This window comes from Engystomops pustulosus, chromosome 6 (genome assembly GCF_040894005.1).
Source record: "Engystomops pustulosus chromosome 6, aEngPut4.maternal, whole genome shotgun sequence".
NCBI lineage: Eukaryota > Metazoa > Chordata > Amphibia > Anura > Leptodactylidae > Engystomops > Engystomops pustulosus.
In genome coordinates, this window is record NC_092416.1 from 115,336,529 (window position 1) to 115,357,543 (window position 21,015).

Sequence of the window (21,015 nt, forward strand, 5' to 3'; positions counted from 1 at the left end):
TTACTGTTTTAGAGGTATTAAATTTGCGCTTCCCAGTACATTGCATTGAGTTTTAAATACTGACATCCATATAAAAAGCCCTCATATGGCTTACTGAATGGAAAAATAAAAAAGGATGACTTTTGGAAATGGGGAATGTAAAACAGAAACACAAAAATGGCAAAAGGCTGTGCAATGGCTAGTAGAAACTAAATATTGCAACATTTGATGCTCACCTATTTTTTGTTTTACTAATTTTGCAGAATTTTTGCGAGTTACAATGTGATATCATACAATGGGGGACACGTATCATAGTTATTTTTTCTTTGGTGTATAATTGAGACATTTGGTAGCTCTTTTTTGTGCCTTATGTATGATGTTGTCTTTTTATCTTGTGATACATGTTTAGTTTTTCCTATTCTGGCAGGTGCCAGACTTTTAGACTTTTTATTGCAAATGTCTCAAATTCACAAGTCATGTGAGGTGGGGAGGGGGCCGGGGGTTATATACAGAAGAGGACACTAAATTTTGGATTTGAGGCAGTGGCCTACATTTTTATGCACTCTAGTCACACCCCAGGGAGATGACGACATATGAGGCTGCGGTCACACGTAGTGTTAACACCTGAGAATAGGAGATTTGCCTAATTACATTGCTGTCAACATGGTGTTTACAAAAACATGTGTTAATAAGATGTTAACATACACTGTAACATAGCATTAACAAATATGTTTTTTACAACATGTTAACATCTGTGTTAACATTGCATTAACACATTAATTTTGTAAATGCCATGTTAAATGTAATTAGGCAAATATGCTCTTCTCAACTGAAAATGCATGTGTTAACTCCACATTTGACCTCACCCTTAGAAGTAGCCAATAAGTAAAAAAAATATATAATTGCAAAAATGTATGAATAAAAAAAAAAACAACCCAAACTTTCAATGCCCTACAGGTTAATGGGCAAAATTTTAAACATTTAAAGGACCGATTTGGTAAGCTCTATACAGGGCTGCGTAATTTGTGTGCACTATATAAATAAAGAAGTATTATTATTAAGCATGTGAAATAATTCCAATTTACATGTTAAAACAGAGACCATGACAAAAAATCTTTGCTTTGCACCTGCCCTGTGCCAGGTGCAGATTTGCACCTAAAAAGTCACAAAAATAAGCAAAAGAAGTCATATATAATTGAAAAGTTGAACGGAACATCTGGAAAATAAAGTTATATAAGGCACACAAGCATGTCCCCCAATGTAAGAAACAAACTCTAAATAAGAACCTAAAGCTGACAGTTAAATCACACAGTATCTATGTGATTAACAATTAAGAAATGTATTTGATGTGGTAACATTGCTATGCATATCACAGCAGTAACAATAAACAATATGAATCCAGTATATTGTAAGTAATGTGAGGGCTCTATTTGTTCACAATTGTAAACATAATACTGTCATTTTTTCCATAATTTGATTTTTACTATGCATTTATGTGTCTTACCAACTTGTCATAATTGATTTCCCTTTCAAAAAATAAAGACAGATCTGTGCCCATATTGTGCTATTCACCCGTTTATTTCCAGACATATTGGGGCACATTTACTTACGCGGTCCAGTCGCGATCCAGCGGCGGGTTCTCCAGCGCTGATTCGGATTCTGCCGGGATTCACTAAGGTCCGTGCGCCGATATTCACCAGGTGTCGCTGCTGCGTCGAGGTCTGCCAGAGTTCACCTGCTTTTTTCTGGTGTATGTGAGTGCTTGATCTTGCGACACAAATGGCTTTTTAAATTCCGCGTTTTTTCCGAATCCTTCGGGTTGTCCGGTGGCCACGCCCCCCGATTTCTGTCGCGTGAAAGTCGGCGTGGTTGCGCCAAAAATTGATCGCGTGCGACACAATGCCGTGAAGTACAGCGCAAAGCGGAAATATTCGGGAAAAACCTGACGGATTCGCGGCTGTGGACCCTTAGTAAATGTGCCCCATTGCATTTACTGTTCTGAAGCTACTTATCAGAAATCTTCTTCAGCAGCAATAAAATGGCAGAGAGTAACCACTTCCTTTATTTTCCCTAAAGCTGAGTCAATTATAATAACTCTACAGTTTCCTTTACATATTGTGATCTCTCAAAGAATAACTTAGCAGAAAATCCAGTGAGATTCCTTCAAGTACATCCTCTGAGATCTCCATATTGTGTACATCTACAGGATCTATATAGTAGCTAGTGGTGCAGCTTTCATCACATGTTGGAGTATCCAGCAGAAACCTTGAGTTAAATAGTTACAGAAAGTGTAGTCTGCTCTGTGAGTAGTAAGGGTTAACAGCTCTTCAACTTTAAAAATAGTGCCAGGAGAGCAGAGGTTGGGGGGGGGGGGGGGGGTGAAGAGTCTATGACATGGCAGAAGGAGAAATCCTGTAGTATCACATACTAAGATGGATGGACTGATAGGGGACAAGACTTCTATATCCACAGATCTGCACAGGTACAGGGCTCTCCTGCTATCAAAGCAGCATAATATTATCTCCCTTGTGAGCACTCCCCTCCGTTCTATCTTGAATACAGAAATATCCTAATTTTTATTTCTATGTGAACTATAATGTTGGTGTATCCTGGTCATATCTGCAAAGTCAGTTCACCTTCTGTAGCCAATTTCACTGCAGCACCACCCACTTAGCCTTGATTGACAGTGCCTTGCTGTTCAGAAGAGAGTGCTCCAAAATAGTAATTTACATATATATAGAAATAAAGATTTTTCTGTATTTAGACAACAGATTTCCACAAGAATGTTATGCTAATGATGCAAGGCAGTTCACCAACATGGCCATATGTTTAATTTATACTGGTTTTAAAAAGAATTAGAGACCTCTGAATTGTTATGTGACTAACCTTGATTTAAGCAAAAAATGTATATAATAATACATAACCTAAACAATGAAACATCAAGACATCAGCAGTACCCTATTAGGGGAACTGTTAGGGACTTGGACTGCTGATATCCTACCTTGTAAGGCAATAATATATCTTATCCTGAAGAGCTCCCTTGAATGTAATGCTGTATCTCATTCTATTAGACATTTCTACACCAAAGGTCAAGAATTCTTCTAGTGACAGCTCTTTGCACATGAACAATTCAGCTGTGATTTATCTCAAGGCTTGATAAGATAAAAATAACATTTACAAAATAAATTAAAATAAAATATAAAATAATATAAAAATAAAAGAAATGGAAAATAACATTTTCACTATAGAAGAAAATATGAGCATCAAGTTTTCGGGGTCATTCTAATAAATAAGGAGCTGCAAACCATTCTGCATTTAAACATTATGCTCATCATTCTTTAAATTTCTTAAGTGTTACGAAACAAGAATAACATTACCTGTAGTAGGGCATTGCAGGCAATATTTGCTTCGGCCAGGTGGGTGGCACAAGTAGGATTGATCCAGGGTCTGAATTCTTTCTTTCTTCGTGTTCATAAGGCCCAAGATATTCTGGAGGTTGATAAACCTGACATGACATGCTCTTATGAGGAGCCATTGGGGAACGATCTGGGCTGTTTTTCCACATTTTTGTTGGTACACCACATGAAGGATCAGTAGATAAGCTCAGGTCTTCCATAAGATGTGCTGATGCAGTAGGGTTAATGTAACTCAGCGAAGAGTTATCGTCCCTTAGATGAACCCGAGGTGATGCTTGGGGAGAAGGAGTTCTTGACTGATGTGGAGAAACGGTTTGATGGCTATTGTAGAGTTCAGCACAAGGATACCTTCTTTTGAAGCCTGGAGATGATGACCTTGAGTTGGGTCGAGGAGATGGAGAACGTGGTCCCAGGCAGGTGTCCTCTGTGATGCTTGTCCGTGGAGACATTATTGGAGAAGCTCTAGGAGAATAACGAGGGAAGTTTTGTATCTGTGGACACAGGTCATCATTAGGACCATTATTTGGTGAAACGCAAGGTGAGGTGTAAGGAGAGAAATTAGTCTCTGAAATATAACTTGTTGATGACCCACTACTAGCAGGGCTCAAGCAAAGCGGTTCTCTGTAGCCATCATAACCATAGACTTGCAAGGTAGCAGCCAGGTTTGGCTGATGTTCTACCAAAGTATCTGAATCTCTGCTGCGGTATGAACCGGCATGAAACAGTTCATGAGATGGAGTAATCTCAATCCTTGGACTCAGAGCTGGAGCCCCAGTAGCATTTTTAGGGTCTAAGTGGTACCTGGACCCTACACTATTGTGCTGTTCATATGTGCCCAAGGGATCTGAGGATAACCTATGATAAGCCAGAGCTTTGGACCCATAATCGGAGACATCATGAGAGTACGCAACTCCAGAAGAAGATGGGCTGATGATTTTATGTGAAGATGTTGATTCTTCTGGAAAAAGAAGGGTCTATTTAAAACTAAATATTATATAACTTATGTTAACAATCAAGGACAATTGAATATGTTAATTAGAAAATATAATTAATTAAGGATAATAATCAAACTTAAACTGAAATATTATTAAAATTGGAGAGTTTCTAGGGCTTTGCTTTCCACCTTCTGAAAAACATATCTTTGTAAGGTATATAAGGGCTGCATATTTTCCTCCAAACACTAAACAATATATGTGTCCTATTTGTAATACATTTGTACATTTGTAAGGATTACTCTAAGTCAATAGTAAAATAGTAAGATGTTACAGTGTGGTCTTCTAAAACAAGTAGACCACTATTGTGATGTTCTGATTAGTAAGCCACATATTAAATGGGATGTGTTCCCTTTAATTTATTTCTGCTCTCTAAAAGAAACTTTCTTCTATGCATAAATCATGGGTAGTTATATACAGGCTAAGCCAGTATCACATGTTCTTTTCATTTTCTAATGTTTACATTCTAGGTCTAGCACTAAAAACAATATAATGGAACACATTTATAAATCTGTTTACAATAGAATTATTTCAAAGTTTGCTCAAAAAGATTGTCTGTACCACAATTATCAAGGGTTTTAGACAGTTTTCAAGCACCGCTAAACTAGTATGACAAGGTGGCCTATTAAAAAGAGATGTGGGTTTGTGTCAAAAAGTTTATGCGCCAAAAATAATGCTATCCTGACAGAATTGTGTTGCAGTCTTCTTGGGGTAAATAAGCCAACTAATAGGAGGTGCAAAGCACGACTAGACAGTCTTAAACTACAGATGTATTATCCAGCATTAGACTCTTGTATAGATCTTGTGTAACATAAGACTGTCTAGTATCGCTCTGCACTGTCTTACCTTAGGACACTTTCCATAAATCTGCACCATGATGTATAGAAGGTAGAACCCTATATCTCATTGGCTAGAAAGAGCAAATCTACATATTGAGCTGAACTAAATAATGCAAATAAAACCTTCAGTAATGAAATCTACTGTTATCTATTAAGCTAGACCAAATGAGGTTAGAAAAGTAGAGAAAATCACATCTTTCATGGCAGCCTAAACATTTCCATAGTGAGCAGCAGATCTTCCTGTGTAAATTTGGATCTGCTCTGTCAGTAGTGGAACTGACAGATCAGAAGATATGAACTTAGAAGCACATGTAATAAGATCTCACAAAAGATTACGCACCCGTTATACCAGTTTAGTTCATGCTTTCTCTGAAACAAGTATCAGAAAAATGTGTGGCTGATCATATAGTTTGTTGGCACAAACAATTATTAGGAACTTTAAGGTATCCATAGACATAAGGTGAATCTCAGCTGAGAGTTCAGCCTACAGCCATTTTTAATGATGTGGACCTCTAACATCTTTTGAGCTTTATCCACACACAGTCAGTAGCATTTCCACGAAGGATTCATATTTGGGTAATGCTACTGTACTTTAAATAGGCTTTCACTGTGTGGTTCAAATGACACATCCCCTATATTCATTGTGTCAATCATAACATAGTTATATAATTTTGTTATTTCTGCATACCTAAAAAAAATTGAGGATAATGATAGGTTGGTGATTATCATTTTTTATTTATATATGAATTGTAAAAAAAGGGAGATGTGAACATTCATTTTTTTATTTTTTCTTCTATTTTTGTAGTGTAATATATTGTGAAAATATAGTGTTTAAAGGTTAAAGGATCTTTGCCCCTTAAATGACTTTGTATATTTCATAGGAGAAATCCAAACTTCACCACAGTATATAACACTCTACAAGCTACTGTACATAATAGTATCTGACGTAGCATATACAAAAGTATTGAGTCAGTCTTTTTTTTTATCAGTAAACAGTTTTTACTGACATACATTCTATTTGTACATTAAATGAAAGATCAGTTGAATGACTGTAAATCAATCACTAGAAAGCAAAGTGCACTATGATTTGCTGAATCAAATAATTTCCTTGAAATATTAAGATATTAATATGAAGATGAAACCCATTCATAAATTATATTATCTATCTATCCTGTCTTTTTTAATCGTAAAACCTCTCTAAAAGACTACCTTCCATCACAGATTTTAATTTCTATTTTATACTAGGTTATACTTGTGTACCTGCCTGTCATCACATGGACAAATTTCTACCCATTGGAACTAAAAATGGAAGCTTTTATAGCAGGACAGCAATCAGAGATTTAGAAAACCGTGAGGAATTGATACAGAAAGTATATTGGAAAATTGTATAACTTTTCCTTACACAAATCATATCAAATATATGCTGAAAGTAGACAACCCCTTTAAGTTCAAAAAGGGCATGATTGCCTTTTTTGAAAGGAATCAATTCTCATGTCATACCTGGGACGAGATTTACTTTGACCGCCGTATAAGAGTCGGGATGAAATTTTTTTCTATGCTATGGGCTAATTGGGATCAGACTTATGGGGCTTTTTTGCATTTCTTTGGCTCAACTATATAGACTTGTTGGCTAGGTTTGAAGACCCGCGTCTAATTTGCTATGGTACTAGAATCACTGCTGTGTGCCCTGTTCTTTTCTCTTAATTTTACAAGTAACAATAAAATTTGAAATGCTGTAGGCAAAATTGTGTTTGTACTAATCCTACCCGAACCATATTGGATGTCTAGTTTAGCTTATATCTAGAAAGTAATTTTGGCAACTACTTTTGCACCAAAGATCTCATCCTGAGACTCTTGAATTAATATAAATAAATGGAGTTGAATTTCAATACTGATAGTGCCAAAATTTTTTCAGTTTCAAAAAACCCCACAAAGGTACAAACCTGCATCTTCAGGGGCACATTGCAACTACAGTTACTTTAGATTACGTAAATGCCATGGATGCAGCTAGAATCACTATGCAGCTCCATTCTAGTGTGCGTATATCAGAAAAAAAGTCTGACTCTTTGCAAAAATGAAAAAAAAAAACTTTGCCAAGTGAAAAGTAACACAACATTTCCATCTATTGTGTACATTTTTCAAGGGGAAGGATAGGGTATATGTGCCAAGTGAACAGTGCCAGCAACTTATCCTTGTATGTCTTTGGTGCTTGTTAAAAGACGCCCTGGTCTTTAATCATGTTTCATTAGAGAGTACAGATGTTGTAGTGGTTACTACAAAGCCATGTAACATTGTCTATTATGAGGCCTTGGTATGTTATAGTCTTTTGTCATAATTAATTCCATGCTGTTAACAAGAACAAATCATTTTAATTATGGATTTCAGTGCTTTGAAGATGAGAATGGCTTAAATAAAAATGTAAGTATAAAAACAGAATGCATGACCTTAAACAAATACTAGATAAGATAGACCTTAAAGAGTACCAGTCAGTGCTGATTTTTCTAGGGGTAACACTATGTGCCAGACATCATATTTGGTGCTTTAAGAAAATGAGAGCTCAAAAATATTCATGAGGGGGTTCCTATACAACCATATAAGATCCCAGGCAAATGTTGGCACATTTATAATACACTGGCGCTAATTGAGCCCGCTTATGATGCTTATGATTTTGTCCAGGCATCATGTTACAAAGGTTGTAATGTGTAATACTTAACATACAGCATATTTCCAATAAAACAATGCTATGCCACATGCATATAGTAAAGTTAGCATTGTTGCTTAGGGAGAGTCTTTCTATACAGTGGCAAAAATACAGGCACTATACAGTCCATATGCAGGGCTCTGCTACATATATGAGCCTAAAATCTCTTTCAGTTGTTTTTGACATGCAGAACTTGCATTGCACTCTGACCCATTGGGGCTCATTTACCAAGGGTCCGCAGAGCGCATTTTCGTCGGGTTTCCCGACGATTTCCGTTTTGCGACTAATTGCCCCAGGATTTTGCCGCACACGTTGGACGGACCGTCAAACAACCTGACGGATTCGGACAACGCGCGGGATTTAAAATTTAGAAATGTGTCGCAAGACACGCACTTACAAACACCAGGAACAAGAAGGTTAACTCCGGCGGACCTTGGCGCAGAAGCGAACTTGGGCGCACAATCTTAGTGAATCGTGGCAGACCCGAATCCTCGTCGGACAACGCACCACGGGATCGCGACAGGACCGAGTAAGTAAATCTGCCCCATTGTATTCAATTGGATTTGTCAGACTTGCATTCCTTTTTCACATACACACGTGCATTAAAAAAAACTCTGCATACATGTGCAAGTCACACGCGTCAAAAACGACCCATACAAGTCTATGGAGATGCATCAAAAAGGCATTGCACTCAGAGACACTTGCAAGCGCAGTGCATTTTTCACTCATCAATTGGCAAGGACATATTTGGAAAACTGAAAATAAGAAAAATATAAAAATATATGCATTTAGTGATACAATTTTGGGTCTTGCAATGCCCAAGACTATATCCTTTGTGCCATGTTTAGTATGTAAATAAATCACAATTTACTATATAAACCCATATAGATAAGGCATCAAGGCATCAGAGCAGTTTACATGAATCCTTTTCCAGACTGGGTAAAGAAACCTGTTAGCTTGTCTCTATTGAGTGCAGACATCATTAAGGAAAAACAAAACCTCAACCACTTCCTCCATGAACTTCCTCCCAAGCACTTTTCTAATGAAAATAATCTTTATCAATCTTCTAGGGGTTTTTTGTTGCTTTCAAACTTGATTTAACCCCTTAAGGACGCAGCCATTTTGTAGCTTAAGGCTCAGTCCCATTTTTTGGATTCTGACTTGCGTCACTTTATATGGTTATAACTTTTGAACACTGTTACTTATCAAAGTGATTCTGAGACTGTTTTTTCCCCTTATGTTGTACTTTATTTTAGTGGTAAATTTTGGCTGATAAGTTTTGGTTTGTTTAAGAAAAAACTGAAAAAATGATGAATTTTTTGAAAAATTAAAAAAAAAAATGTGAAATTCGAAATAATTGCGTTTTCAGGAACATAGATTTACCACCTAAATAAATTGATGAATAACATTTCCCATATGTCTTCTTTACATTTTCATCATTTTTCAAATGTCTGGATAATTTATTTTGACGTCATGCGGCTTACAAATCGAATTTCCCTTTTCCGGATTTTCAGAATTGACTATTTTGGGGATAAATACAGTTTTGAATGAAATTTTACATATTTAACATCAAAATCCCCAATATAATGAATCCATTTTGAAATCTGCACCCCTCAAGCTATCAGAAACAGCTTTTAGGAAGATTGTTAACCCCTTGAGATCTTCATAGTAATTGAATCAAAATGGAGGAAATATTTAGAATGGTCCAATTTTGACGGTTATTTGTTCATTTAGCCCTAAAATTTACACATATTCAAAAGATAAAAAGAGAAAACCCACCATACAATTTGTTCTACAATTTCTCCCAAGAACTATTCACTATTCAGACTAGTTGTTGGTTGTTCTGAGGGAAAACATTGTGCAAGTGCTGTATGATCTGCTATTTGTTCTGTCAAATATCATAGTGCCTCTCTTGTTCACATAAACAGAATGGTATTTTCTTCTTTCTCCCTAAATTGAAAAAAACCTCCAACATGTGACTTTCATTATAGATTACAGTGAAAGGAGGAAGCAACTTGTGCAATGTCACAAAGAGCTGACTCAGGCAATGGGGTCACAGCCACCGCACATGAATGCTTACAACGTAATTTGAAAACCTTTCATACTTCTTTTTCTATAAAAAGCTGTATAAGGCCAGATTCACAGCATTTAATATATGTATTTTGTTAAAGGGCTTTTAATTAATATTTATAAAAGAAGAGCAACATGAAATGCATACCCAAGTTTTAGAAAGATTAACATCTGTAGGAAGCTGCCGTAATACAGGTGATATAGTGGCCTTGCCTATAACTGTAAACCTTACGTTATTATGTGAAAAATTGTTCATCACAGTAAAAATTGTGTGAATGGTGTCTTGAAATCTATACTTGATTCTGTTACAATCTGGATCTATCTGTGTCTAGCCTTGAGGACAGGTCCTAGATTACTAAATGTGAGAAAAATAATAAAAAAAATATTTTACTTAAAGAAAATCATCTGTACCAAGTGGAACCACAATTAGAAATCCATTATAAGTAGTAATAACATATTTGAATAATGTATAAATACTGTGCATTCAAAAAAACCTAGAACATTCACAATTCTGCACACCCTCTAAATCAAGTAAATTAAACTGTTAAAAATGTCAGTGCAGAATCCACAAGAAAATCAGTGATAATATTGCAACATCTGACTCTCTTATTAAACCTCCACAATTCCTTTGAGAAGACCCCCTCACTAACAGACTGATTTTTATTATACTGGAAAAGTCATCAGGTTTAGTAACTTGTGCTTCATCTACCAATCTATACATCTAAAGCATTATAAATCGTGCTTTAGGCTACAGGCACATGTCTGTTGTTTGCCTGACATCACTTGCTCATGTCCCCAGGTCTTTCTAAAGGTAGCAGTTTTGACAACTTTTCTTTTTCTATTGGTATCAACACATAAGCGGAGCTCCCCCACCAGTTACACAAAGTCCACCAAAAATGGACCATGAGATTGTTGTTTGTGGGCCATAAAAAGCACATGTGCATGCAGCCTTAGGGACAGCATAAGCAGACATGTTTGTGGATAGCCTGCAGAGATTTGCACTTACAAGATGATTTATGTCAAATTATTGCTATTGACTCTGGACAATGTATTCAACCCTCACTAAAGCTAAATATTCCGCAGCAAATATGACCCCTGTGTTCCTGGACTTTTAGGATTTTTGAGGACCTCATCTAATACGGAAAAACACTTAAACACCAGGCTGAAGAGGGATGTAGAGCTTCACTGATAAAAAATTAGTTAGTTCCTGTAATACACTAAGATTGAGAATAAGGCAGTCCCCACATCAGTTAACCTGAGAAGTAAAAACTGCTGTATTTAGATTAATTTACTTCCATGGTACTTGGCATATACCATAATTTACAATGAGTAATCCGCTGCAATTCATAACTAGAATAAGTTAGTCCCACCCATGCACAACTTTGACATTGCTTAGAAAACTCTTCTAGGCTAATGCGAATATTTGCAGATATTTCAGCAAAACATCTGTCTCATGTAAAGGTGACCTACTGTAAAAGAGTACTTGAAAAATACTGAATTTTTTTAAAATTAAACAGGCCTTTTACACTCCCATCCTGCTGGAATTAAGGTTGAATATCCTGTTTATTTTTACATTTAAGTCATATAATGTATTATTTTCTGTTGAAGCATTTCTCGTTTTCGACAATATTCTACCTCCAGTAAACAAAACCGTGATGATGTGTAAACAAGAACGGCCCGTCCCCAGCCAAATCAACAGCAGTGACATTAGTTAGTAGCAGCAGACCCACATAATTGCCTTTATATCACCATCAAAGTGTCACCACATTTAAAACACATTTAATATCTACATCTATTAAAACCATCTGCCCATTGTAAACACAACCATTATTAGCATAGTGCCTGCAGGGTACGTGCCTGGAGGAGCAGATAGATAGTTGCAATAGAAAACAAATGCATAGGGAATGGAAAATGTGGTCTTACAAGTAATTTATACATTAATATCTCTGCTATGTATTTGTTTAGGAGTCATGGGGTAAGTCCTATCAGTGACTTCCCCTATATGCACATAGAGATAGCAATTGATCACTGATAGGACCACCTCCTTGACTCATCAGCATTGAAAGAATAGAGATATAAATGGATTCATAAATTTTGAATCTTTACCACAAACTAATGTAGGCATCAGGTGTAACCGGTACAAGGTTTACTTTAAGCAAAACATTTATCCAACATTTTTCAATACTTTGTATTCCTAACAGACCACTTTGCTATAAAGGTATGCAGTTTCTGCACATCATTGCCCAAAGTATAGTTTAAAAAAGACTTAACAGTCCAGAGATAATCAAGTGGGTATAATAGTTTGTCACACAGATCTTGGTAAAGTTCTTTTTTATGTTGGCCTTTTGGTATTTTCTCACCATGAAAACCATTGCCACTCAGTAAAATGGCATAGTAGTCCTGCTAGGAGAGCTCTGTGCGATTTTGTTTCATTTTGACTTTACTCAGTGGGCAACCATGTGGAAAGGAAAGGCCAAGCAGAGCTAAATGAATATGAGGCTTTGCTTCTGCAAGGTTCATTTGGCCACATTATTTGGACCCTGTTCAATGGACATTGCTGGTAAGAGGCCACAAAAGCAAATGAAGGGGCAGGGTCGAAAACTCACTATGAGAAAGCCCCACAGCACTATAATGCAAATGTAAATATATATAGACTATTATATATAATTCCTTTATGAAGTGACTACTATGGGGCATCGTACACTGTATCCTAAAGTATCAAAAGTACCAAATGTATGGAGATGTTACGAGCTAATAACTCTATGATTGATATAAGAACTTTCACTGTACTCAACTTTCACACTTTGTCCATTTGTCTATATGACAGTGTATTCTAGGCCCATAGGGCTTAGAATGTATGTTGACATATTTTCACTGTTGTAAAAGCAATAAAAACAGTTAAAAAAATAAAAATAAAGTCTGGATTAAACTCCAGGTGGTATAACCACTTTCTAAAGGGTTAAAGAAGCCGACCAGCTGCTGTTCATCTGTATCACACATTGGTTTGTTCTCCCTAAAGAAATGAATTTATGATCCTGTAGTAACATGTAAATATTTGTTCAGCATACAAACTAGATGCATGCAAAATTAGAAATGTAAACACATATCCTGTGAGTTCCATGCAAATTGTAACTTCAGTGCCTTAACCCCTCCATAGCCAAGTTACCAAATGTGAACAGCTTTGAGCACTATTGTGTTCTGCCACATTTCAGGGATGCAAATCTCTTAAATCATCTCAGATCAGTGATACTTCTACACAAGCAACAATGACATGGACAGAAACATTCTCTCTAGAAAATACTTTTAACGTTTCATTTGAGAATTGATATTGACCCGTCACCAGCAGAGAAATAAGAAAGTATAATAACACATGTAAATATTAGTGCATAGTAACTAGTATTTGTGATTAACTGTTTATCATGGAAGATCCTTTTAAAATCTGTGAAAAAAATAAATTTTCTAATCAATTTATCAATGTGTCAAGATTATTTAAGGCTCAGTATACAGCTCCATCTATCTGCATGTTTACAAACCTTCCAAAGAGTTGTGGCACTCATAATCAAACAGGATGTTGAAATCTAATTCATCTTCAAGGCTGTCTTTAGGGTCACAACTGCCCAACAGGTCAAGATCTGGGGTTCGATCACTGTAGCTCATCTCTATAATAAATTTACTGCCCAGCACAAATCTTCAAATTAAAAAAAAACAGATATCCAAAGATTCCCTCTCGTTCAACCTGTATCCACTATACAGTTAACTAGAAAACTTTTAATCCTTGTAAAAACAAAGCCTTGATGTTCCTTAAGCTCATTGGAAGGCTCTTAAAAATGTGGCACAAGTACAGGCGATGGAGTAGGATGAGAGAGGTCCCAGCAAAGTCTCCAAAAGCGGTGGCTGGCTGTAAGACAAGCACGGTTCAGATCGGCTCGGAGACAAGAGATCACAATGTGTGAAATTGGCAGAAGTACAGAAAAAGCGAGTTCTGAACTTCCTGCTTCATACAGACACCTGCTATGGAGGAGGCGTGTTCTCCAGCCACAACTGGGGAAGCTAGTGTGTCAGAAGCTAGTGTCACTGTGACACTGCCCTGCGGCATAGAACAGGAACAACACTTGTAATCTGCTAACCCTTCACAAGAAACACAAAGCAAAGAGTAATAGTACAGTGACTGGGGCAATGACAACAGACGATCTGTCTCTGGCTGGTGACATAACATGCTTTCGCTGATATACAGCAGTGTGCAAAGTGCACGACCAAAAAAGGAACATGAACTCAGGATGATCACAAAACCTAAAGCACAGAATGGCTCCCTGACAGTTTAAGTTACACATGTTGCATGATGGGTTAAATGGCAACACTCCCAGGCACAAAGCAGTACTAGTATAGAGAAATATGAATACGTTTTTCTGTAATAGTTTTCTTTTTCCAAAAATCCAGGAACACATAACAAATGGATGTGCCATTCTGTAACAGCAATGTAGTTGAAAGGGCCTATGATTTTACAGATGCACTTACATGGCACCAGTTGCATTTCCTTTGCACTCAAATAAATTAAGCTCCTGTTATTATTCTGTCTGACATGTCTGAAATGTCTTTCTGACAAGACACATGCTGGTGGGCAGCGTGCGTCTTCCTGATGAATGTACATAAAGCATATAAAATAATGGATTTTTTGGTGGTGATGAACAGTGTTACAATGCTCTTGGAGATGATTTATAACTCTCCCTCATGTATAGAACATATTAGAATATGGATATCTAAGACATTCATTTAATCTAAATGTAAAAAATTTAAACTTGTTCAGTTCATCTGTAGGCCACAGGATTATTAAGTTATGCTATGTTATCTTCTTTAGTTACTTACCTCTAACAGAACTACAATCTTTCAATGCAAAATTAAGATTAATAACTACAAATGTATTTGTCATACAGGTCTGAAGACAAACTATCTTGGCGTATCTTTGATGGAGGATAACTCAAAGTTCTGTTATCTCTCCAAATTCAAATTTGATCAATGACAGGATCTGGATGAAATTTCACTTAAATAATTAATTTAACTAAATAATGAGGATCTAGTTGCTTTGAATTGAAAAGTTCATCTTCAGAACAACATGTAGGGTCTGCTACTTATTTTACACTGTTACACAGAACTGTGAGGGTCTTTTAACACAGTATAGTGAGTGTTCATCATCTTGGTTGGCTCCAGGTATACCAACAGAGGCTACAAAACGTTTATTTAGTCAGACTGCTACAATATTTTATATGTTGCAAGTAATGGAAACATGAAGGAAGAAGCCTCTATGTGCAGGCAATTTAACTGTAACTGATGCTACTTCCATTAAGAAACAAATAAAACAACAGTCTGAAAAATAAAGTTTAATTTCTACTTCATTTAATTCTTATTAAACTCAAAGGCTTGGCCTACATGTATAATGTACACTCACCGGCCACTTTATTAGGTACACCATCCTAGTAATGGGTTGGGCCCCCTTTTGCCTTCAGAACTGCCTCAATTCTTCGTGGCATAGATTCAACAAGGTGCTGGAAGCATTCCTCAGAGATTTTGGTTCATATTGACATAATGGCATCACACAGTTGCCGCAGATTTGTCGGCTGCACATCCATGATGCGAATCTCCCGTTCCACCACATCCCAAAGATGCTCTATTGGATTGAGATCTGGTGACTGTGGAGGCCATTTGAGTACAGTGAACTCACTGTCATGTTCAAGAAACCAGTCTGAGATGATTCCAGCTTTATGACATGGTGCATTATCCTGCTGAAAGTAGCCATCAGATGTTGGGTACATTGTGGTCATAAAGGGATGGACATGGTCAGCAACAATACTCAGGTAGGCTGTGGCGTTGCAACGATGCTCAATTGGTACCAAGGGGCCCAAAGAGTGCCAAGAAAATATTCCCCACACCATGACACCACCACCACCAGCCTGAACCGTTGATACAAGGCAGGATGGATCCATGCTTTCATGTTGTTGACGCCAAATTCTGACCCTACCATCCGAATGTCGCAGCAGAAATCGAGACTCATCAGACCAGGCAACGTTTTTCCAATCTTCTACTGTCAAATTTCGATGAGCTTGTGCAAATTGTAGCCTCAGTTTCCTGTTCTTAGCTGAAAGGAGTGGCACCCGGTGTGGTCTTCTGCTGCTGTAGCCCTTCTGCCTCAAAGTTCTGGCATCAACAAGGCATTTCCGCCCACAGAACTGCCGCTCACTGGATGTTTTTTCTTTTTCGGACCATTCTCTGTAAACCCTAGAGATGGTTGTGCGTGAAAATCCCAGAAGATCAGCAGTTTCTGAAATACTCAGACCAGCCCTTCTGGCACCAACAACCATGCCACGTTCAAAGGCACTCAAATCACCTTTTTTCCCCATACTGATGCTCGGTTTGAACTGCAGGAGATTGTCTTCACCATGTCTACATGCCTAAATGCACTGAGTTGCCGCCATGTGATTGGCTGATTAGAAATTAAGTGTTAATGAGCAGTTGAACAGGTGTACCTAATAAAGTGGCCGGTGAGTGTACATGTATAATTCAGCTAGTCAGATGAGTAGATAGGGGAAACAAAAGTGGATTGCGCAAGCTCTTAAAAGATGATTTTCAAAGTCCCTCATTTTGGATTCTTATTCCAGTACCCTCCCCGAACTAAAGCAACAACAAAAACACTGATGCAGCAATTCCAATCAAAAGCCTACTACATTCATTTGAACTGTGTATGGCAACTGCTGAATTTCATCAAACATAATATGTTTCTGTCACTTTCTGTTTCATACACCTCTGATGAAGCACTGTATATAAAGTGTGTAGAAATGATGCTGAGGGATATTGTTTCATTTTTGTTCATATTTATATTATATTGAGGGGCCACATATATATGTGTGATTTCAGGGAGTGTAATGTATTGAATAATGTGCTGTAAGTGAGTGTGGTAATGTTAGAGGCCCAGCTGATCATATCTGGGAGCCAATTCGGCTGCAATACGTCATGGCCAGAAGAAGTCACCATAAGGTTCTGTGCCTGGATCATCCCATGTGAGGTGGACAGAAGTGACAGACCAGACCTGTAAAGAGAAAAGAAACAGCAGCTGCAACTGCTTCTGTCAGTTTTGTGGGACTGTATTAGGTCAGGCCACATAGGGCAAGTACACCCGCAATGGACCCACATACATCCAGGATCTACTACACTTTTCTCCTGGTGCAGATTTTAAAGTGAACCTGTCAGCAGGAATGCCATTCTTTGCTGGTGACAGCTCGCCTCTCCTCCACAGTTATGCAGCTGTCTTACCCCTCCCCACTTCCTGTCATATGCATTGAGTAGGCACGGGAGAGAGGGATGGTGTGGAGGAAAGGACGAATGCATATGGAGACACAGCCACATTCAGACTAAAGCTGCCCCTCCCAAGGGACTCACCATAGTGCTGCTGGCAGGGAGCCAGGTAATGTTAATTTAAATTATATAAAGTGCTGAAATTCTTCAGAATGCTGACAAAAGGCATTTTTAAAATGAGCATAACATCGGCTATTGGTACCAGTCACCAGCTAAAAATGACATTATTATTGACGTGTTCACTTTAACTTTGGACCAAACTTGCAGCAGAAGTTATTTGGCAGAAGTTATTCAGAAGCAGCTTACAGAGCCTCTGTCACAGAACTCCCCAAAGATGCTCTGGTATTTCATCTCTTAACATAAAATGATATGGGCGTGGAAGCCTCATAGATTTAAATGTTGGAAGTCTATCAAAATCTATTACCCCCCTCGCCCTTCCCAAATTGTAAAAAAAAAAAACTTTTTCTTTTTTCCACCTGCTTCCTGACCTACAAGAGATTACAAACCTCGATGTATAATTATATATTAACAAAAAATAGCTCAGGAAAATACTTTTGAAATGTAGATTTGAATTGACCCATAATATTTATATCTGCCCCATGATTTAAAATAAGGCAAAAAGGCTCTTTTGGTGACGGCCGCAGTGATGTCTATGGTAATGGTTTCAATGAGGGTTTTAAACCCCTCCAAAAACAGCACCAGCCTGATATTTAAAATGCTTCTTTCATCTCTCTTGTTTGGTTAAGCATTGAATAAGCACACTGTTTTATCCGAAATCCACAACTTGGGCTGGAAAAGTAGTGTAGCAGTGAGTGTAAGACGCAGGCTCTCTTTTAGCTGGGCACAATAAATCATTTCATTGGACGTAAAGGAAAATGAAATCTTGAGAATGAAATGACTCACTCATAGGTTCTTGGCAACATACAGAGCATTCCATACAAATTGCCTAATCTGCTGATAACTACCAATTGGCTCATCGCATATACATCACATATCTGCTAAATATGCTGAATTGGGCATTGTATAATTATGTAATGGGGAGGCGTTACAGAATGTGCTAAGTATGCCCTTCTGAAAGTGATCTCAGCAGAGTTCCCCACTGGATGACCACAGCACATAACACATAAAGCATTGACGTAACCCACCCGGGTCAATAAATATTTGCTCATAATGAACAGTTAAAATAATTCCTCATATACTCTTCTAGGAGGGGTACAATTGCACTTTCTTTGTATTTCTTACATTCTCACCTAAAATAACACACTTATTTTACATTTACATTCCTACCCCAAAAACAAAAATGTATCCATGTATACCTGGTGACAATTTTTGATACTAAGGTTTTTTTTATATTATTTTCTAATGCCTTACAAAGTAGATCTTAGTTAAAATGAAAAAGAATATAGCTGACAGAGTTACTAACGTCTTTGTCAAGCTAGTTGGAATGTTGCAAAAGTAGTAGAGTTGTAAGTGTGAAATGTAAGATTGTAATGTGAGTAAATGTACTAGAATACAGGATATAATTAAATGATCTTGTTATTATTTTCACAGTTTCTATCTGAATTATTTCTACACTTATGCTGTATCGCATTGTGCACATTAAACTTCCCCTCTTTATGTCTATCCCAACATTGTTGGAATGGATCATGCTCAGGTCTAAGTAGCTGACAACACAGTAGCCATAAAGGAAACTTAAATACAAACATCTTGAGTTCTGAGAGGACATTCATTGTACAACTATTCACAAAAGGTTATTGGTTTTCTTATATGTGACTTCTTATATACTACATTGACAAGCTATACATTTCTGCATATACCCAAAATTGTCTAATTCTAATAATATGGTAATAAAAACAGACATTTTTCAATTACATGATTCAGAATGAGGTGGATTTTCTAGTATTTTAAATACTAGAAAATAGTGTATTTCAAATAGTGAGGATAAATATATAATACATGGATGGATTATATATGAAATGTCTAAATTAGCCTTAAAACACTTTGTGAATGCTTGAGTGTCCATTAGGTTTTCTGTCTTTTCTCCATGGATAGCCATTCTCTGCTGTGTAGTCTGTCAGATATGATTATTAAAACATATCCAAGAACCAAAATCAAAATTGTTAGTAAAATGCTTTCAGAAGACGTCTGCAAAGTGTCTAATGTATGTTCTGTGGCTTGCAGAGGTGAAATACACATGTCTTTCTAATAAATATTTAATCTGTTCTCTACTTAAGCACTCTCAGTGTTACAGCCTAAATTGTAGAGAGAGTTATAAGTGAACAGGACATCTCAATATCTAAAAGGATGACACTACCATAGCCTTCTACAAGGGCCATACCAGACTTTACTTACAATTTACTGAATTACATGTGATTATGAAATTGGGGTTAGACCTGGAGAACCTTAGCCAATACCTAAAATAAAAGGACTTTGGCACCTTAGCTGCCACTTTCATTTTTTCACACAATCGCTTTACAAAAAGCTATTGGTTTAAGTGCTCTACACTAGTCCTATACAACATCAGGATGGAGCTGGTAGAAACATAGTAAGGCCCCTTTCACAAGAACGTTTATGGTGGCTGTAAATAAGCTGTACAAACAGCAGCTAGCATACGGCTGGCATAGAAGTGCATTGTGCAGGGACACGGTATGGTGAGCATACGATGTGTTACTGTCGCATGCCACCGCCGGAAAAAAGATAGAACCTGCTTTTTTTTTTCTTAAGTGGTATTCCGGAAGTATGAACGTCTGATACAAAAACCCATAAAGGTATAAATGAATACAACAGAACTCAATGTCATCATTCACAAAACACAGTTAAAATAGTTTGATTATATGATTCACAAAACTTTATGGGCTTTGTAAAGTAGTCAGAGTTATCTCCAAGATGGCTTCCATCTACGACTACAACACCCGTGATCCCTCAGGTTTCAGTTACAGCTACTTCCACTTATGTTCTGCTACCTGTGATGATATAACAGACTGTTTTACTCTGTTACTATAGTAATGATGCATGTGTAACTGCCATCATTTCACATCATCTCACTGAGAAGACGTCTCATCACATCACTGGCCATACTGGATGCATTGAAAGCAGCTCACTACAGCCAAACATAGTGGTGATCACACGACCTGCACGGGCTGCTGCACGACATGTGATGTGGACATGTGACCAGCAGTCATCTTCTGTCCTGGGTCTCTTCCACAGGGACAAATCAATGGACTGATTAAAGGGCCAATAGCATTTTAACTCTCCATAAAAGTCTGTGTCCACAGCATGTTTAAACTAAGGAGAGCAAAATTTCAAATAACAACTAATTACATATTAGCTTATATTTTAATGACCTGTTTCAATATAAATTATGCTGTTGGCTCCTGAAAAAAACTACCCATTTATTCACATGAGTTTTTCCATTACATTAACTATTGCACATGGTGCCCATTATTTTCTTAGGTTATTATTTATGTCTCTGTCTACTCTAAACTAAATGCAAAGAGCTGCCGCTTGAAAAGGAACTCTCACCAACCTGAACCTCTTTACATCCTTTTCAGGCATAGGTAGAATTTGTTCATTACCTTTCCTGAGTGATGAATGTTGTTATTTTGTGATCTCTCACATGGGTGGACGACAAATTGTCTGCTCTAGTGGAGACTGATTTGTATAATGTCAGAGTG

At 37.2% G+C, this 21,015-nt stretch overlaps 1 protein-coding gene across 6 annotated transcripts in view; it reads right to left on the reverse strand.

Annotated features, from left to right (window-relative positions):
* NFATC2 (nuclear factor of activated T cells 2) overlaps nt 1–21,015 on the reverse strand; it is a 90,112-nt gene that overhangs the window by 60,271 nt on the left and 8,826 nt on the right. For 2 of the 6 annotated variants that reach the window (XM_072110636.1, XM_072110637.1), the window contains exons 1-2: nt 13,531–13,950; nt 3,357–4,353 (exon numbers count right to left, since the gene is read on the reverse strand). In XM_072110636.1, the coding sequence (XP_071966737.1) occupies nt 3,357–4,353; nt 13,531–13,654 (1,121 nt within the window). In that variant the 5' untranslated portion in view covers nt 13,655–13,950. Of the gene's footprint in view, nt 1–3,356; nt 4,354–13,530; nt 13,951–21,015 lie in introns of those variants that run through there. The other 4 variants (XM_072110639.1, XM_072110638.1, XM_072110641.1 and 1 more) reach the window with 3 other exon arrangements.